The sequence below is a fragment of the Micromesistius poutassou genome (assembly GCF_964030765.1).
Source record: "Micromesistius poutassou genome assembly, chromosome: 5".
Lineage (NCBI taxonomy): Eukaryota > Metazoa > Chordata > Actinopteri > Gadiformes > Gadidae > Micromesistius > Micromesistius poutassou.
This window is the reverse complement of record NC_140275.1, coordinates 3,146,809-3,150,827: the sequence shown is the minus strand read 5'-3', so window position 1 is coordinate 3,150,827 and position 4,019 is coordinate 3,146,809. Positions and strand designations below refer to the sequence as shown.

General features: G+C 49.8%; 1 protein-coding gene across 1 annotated transcript in view; it reads left to right on the top strand.

Annotated features, from left to right (window-relative positions):
- The first annotated feature begins 264 nt into the window (after positions 1–264).
- Positions 265–4,019, top strand: part of LOC311342887 (tetraspanin-15) — an 11,366-nt gene continuing 7,611 nt past the window's right edge. Inside the window, exons 1-2 of the mRNA XM_084467732.1 lie at positions 265–637; positions 3,803–3,988. Coding sequence (XP_084323858.1) covers positions 551–637; positions 3,803–3,988 — 273 coding nt within the window. The 5' untranslated portion in view covers positions 265–550. The remainder of the gene's footprint in view (positions 638–3,802; positions 3,989–4,019) is intronic.

Sequence of the window (4,019 nt, the reverse complement as noted above, 5' to 3'; positions counted from 1 at the left end):
ACCCCACGCAAGACTTAATTTAGCTCTGTGTTTCAGTGTGTGTGTGTGTGTGTGTGTGTGTGTGTGTGTGTGTGTGTGTGTGTGTGTGTGTGTGTGTGTGTGTGTGTGTGTGTGTGTGTGTGTGTGTGTGTGTGTGTAATTCGTCAAATCCTCTCCCACTAAATCCGTCAGACGTGGCCAGCCGAGCCGCGCGCTGGCCCTTTAAGGATGGAGTCAAAACAAAGCGTGTGTGTACGGCGGTGGCGCCGCACGGAAGTGATTGCGTGCGCTACACACACATACACACATGCTCACACACACACACACACACACGCACACACACACAATCCACACAATAGAATGAGAGGAATAACAAACGACGGTGTTCTTTAATAGCAGATTTTAAACGGGTGTGTGTGTGTGAGTGGGTCGGTCGGGGAGCGCACCGCGGGTGTGTGTGTATGTGTATGTGTGTGTGAGTGAGAGAGTCGGTCGGGGGAGCGCTTCACCGCGGGGGGCCAGCCGTCAGTAGCGTTCACCGCCCGGCGGCCCAGCAGCCTCCGTCTCCGCCATGCCGTCCTACTCGGAGCTCCGGAAGACCAACCGCTTCTACTACTTCATCAAATTCACCCTCAACATCTACTCCATGCTCTTCTCGGTGAGTGATCAACGATCCCCGGTCCCTCCTGGCCCGCCCGGTCCCTCCCGGTCGGGTCCCCGGGGTTCGGTAGTCTCGGGTCTCCGGCAGGTGATCACTGACCACACCGCCGTTCATCATTCATCTGACGTCGGTGTTAATGTGATATCACACATCATCCGACGTGAATACCCCCCCCATGGTTTAGTGGATCGTGCAGACTGGCCGACATATCGCCGACAAAGGGCTGGTATCAGGGTGGATGTGGTGGTGCAGGGCGGAGGATGGGCTGGGTGGATCCCGATGGAAAGGATTCTCCGCCGACACAAAATGGCTTCATTGTTGCCCGTGGCTCTGAAACGATCCTTATTCACCGTGATATGATTAACGCCTGTCCATCAGAGAAGATAGGAGGCCTATGAGGTTGTTGGTTCAAACATCGCCGCTCTCATCCCACGGCCCGAGGGCCTCGTTTGGTTTCACGGTGTCATAAATACGGGATGTGTTTTCACCTACTGTAGACTCGCATCTTACTATCGGGGTTGGATAATGCACTGGTGATGAATGGCGCGTGTGTGCGTGTTTGTACCGTTTGACCGTCCTCTGAATGGTGTGTGTGTGTGTGTGTGTGTGTGTGTGTGTGTGTGTGTGTGTGTGTGTGTGTGTGTGTGTGTGTGTGTGTGTGTGTGTGTGTGTGTGTGTGAGAGAGAGGACGGTCATTTAGGGTCTAGACCCGCAGGTCCGTCCAGACCCCAGGAATGCTGAACCAACAAGCCGCCCTCTATGCTGCTGTGGTCTGATGATGACAGCACTGGGGCCCAGTCTCCTGCACTGGGCTAGGATGGCCCAGTACTGGATTGTACTGGTATATAGTACTGGGTTGTGATGGTATATAGTAGGCTACTGTGTTGTACTGGTATATAGTACTATGTTGTACTGGTATATAGTACTGTGTTGTACTGGTATATAGTACTATGTTGTACTGGTATATAGTACTATGTTGTACTGGTATATAGTACTGTGTTGTACTGGTATATAGTACTGTGTTGTACTGGTATATAGTACTGGGTTAGCAGCCCCCCCTACTATAATGTCTAAGTGTTATAGTGCTAAAATTACTAGTAGTGTGTTATCATGGGCTAGTAGTGTGTTATTATGGGCTAGTGGTGTGTTATCATGTGCTAGTAGTGTGCTATTATGGGCTAGTAGTGTGTTATTATGGCTAGTAGTGTGTTATCATGGGCTAGTAGTGTGCTATTATGGGCTAGTAGTGTGTTATTATGGCTAGTAGTGTGTTATCATGTGCTAGTAGTGTGTTATTATGGCTAGTAGTGTGTTATTATGGGCTAGTAGTGTGTTATTATGCGCTAGTAGTGTGTTATTATGGGCTAGTGGTGTGTTATACAGGGCTAGTGGTGGCTTGTATAGGGCTAGTCTTTTGTTTATAATGGGTTGATAATAAGGGTGTTTCATGTACAATATAATTCATTATATCATGCTCATGGTCAACAACATTTAGGCATGCTATCTCCAAAAAATGAATTACAAAGCTGACGTGGGTCGTAACCATGGGGATAACACCTGCCTTCTTCATAGAACTGTCAGCCAAAAATACACTGTGTTGGAATTTAAGCTGAAACAACAGCGGTTCACTTACACTTTAAGATCCCAGCATTTTAATGGTACTGCAGCCAAGTCATTGCGTTAAAATATAATAAAATAAACATTTTTATTACAGGATAATATATCTCTTTAAATTACACAAAAAAATGATCTGATTTGCTTTAATGGATGTTTTAAGTTCTTGGCAGTGTGTCCACGGTTTGGGCTTCCAGATAAAATGTAGACAGCCTACAGGAAACAAAGCAGGACGCCAGTGGAACTACAAAAATGTCTTCAGTTTTTATATCACTGTCTGTACAGTAAGGATGTGCCAAGCACTAGCAATCGCTAGGTTAACCCATTCCCCGTATACAACAACGCTAGCTAGGATAAGATGCTACACAGTGCTAAGTAATGTTAGCATTGTGTAGCAGATACATCCAGCTCCATTCCCAGGTGGACTGGCTCTCGGTCAGGACCCAGGGTCAGTCCCCTGCCGGGGTTCAATGCGACACGGGTCATGAAGTTCCCCAGTCAGAGATGTAGTTGTAGTTTTCCTCCTCTTCCCGCCACACGCCACTGCGGTAAGGAAAAGCGCTTCCATCAGGCCTGGGAGGCAAGCCAGGGAAGCACGCTAGGAGGTTTTACGGCGGGCTGTGTGGAGGCTGACGATGCCTGATACTCCTCAGCAGAGTGCCTCGTCTGCTAATGAGTAAATCAATGGCGGGAAGCATCTCTGTTGGTGTCCTCATCGCCGCTCGTTAGCCCCAGAGAGCCAGGGACTGGGGACGACCCCACAGAACCTCCGCTGCGTCTCCTGGTCTCAAACGGCCGTAGCTCCGTCTGAAGTAGCGCTTAACTCCCATTTAAGCTAGTGCTGTCTGTACTGCCTGGGTCCAGGGCAAGACCATGTGATGCTAGGCTATACCATATTATACCGTTCTACGGTATGCTACTCTATGCTACACCATGTTTTTATAAAGAAGACAACGCATACTCTATCGTAAACTATGATTACTTTTCATAAGCTAAGTTGGTCCTCTCTCATCTGAACCAGGCTCCGAGACTGAGGGACTGTGATGAAGATGGTTTGAGTGACAGCTGTGTGACACGCACCTTTCCTTCAGCGTTTAGCTGGACTACTGAGACGTCTAATTGCGGCCCCAGGGGCCCGGAGAGGGGGCCCGGAGAGGGGGCCCAGGGGACGACTCATCATCATGATGATGACTCACCTTATACTGCAGTCTGAATATTAACTCTCTGCCTGTCTCTCTCTCTTGCTCTGTGTCTGTCTGTCTCTGTCTCTCCCTCTGCCTGTCGGTTTCTCTCCCTCTCCCTCTCCCTCTCTGTCCCTCTGTCTCGCTTTCTCTTTCTCTTTCTCTTTCTCTTTCTCGCTCTGTCTCTCTTTCTCTTTCTCTTTCTCTTTCTCGCTCTGTCTCTCTTTCTCTTTCTCTTTCTCTTTCTCTTTCTCTTTCTCTTTCTCTTTCTCTTTCTCGATCTCTTTCTCGCTCTGTCTCTCTGTCGTCTCTGTCTCTCTCCCTCTCCCTCGCTCTCTCCCCCTCTCTCCCCCTCTCCCCCCTCCAGCTGATGGGGTTGTGTGTGCTGTGCGTGGGGGTGTACGCGGAGGTGGAGCGCCAGAAGAACCGGACCCTGGAGGGTGTTTTCCTGGCCCCGGCCGTGGTGCTCATCCTGCTGGGGCTGGTCATGTTCACCGTGTCCCTGGTGGGCATGGTGGGCTCGCTGCGGGACAACAAGACCCTGCTGCACATGGTGGGCGCACATAACGTGTGTGTGTGTGTGT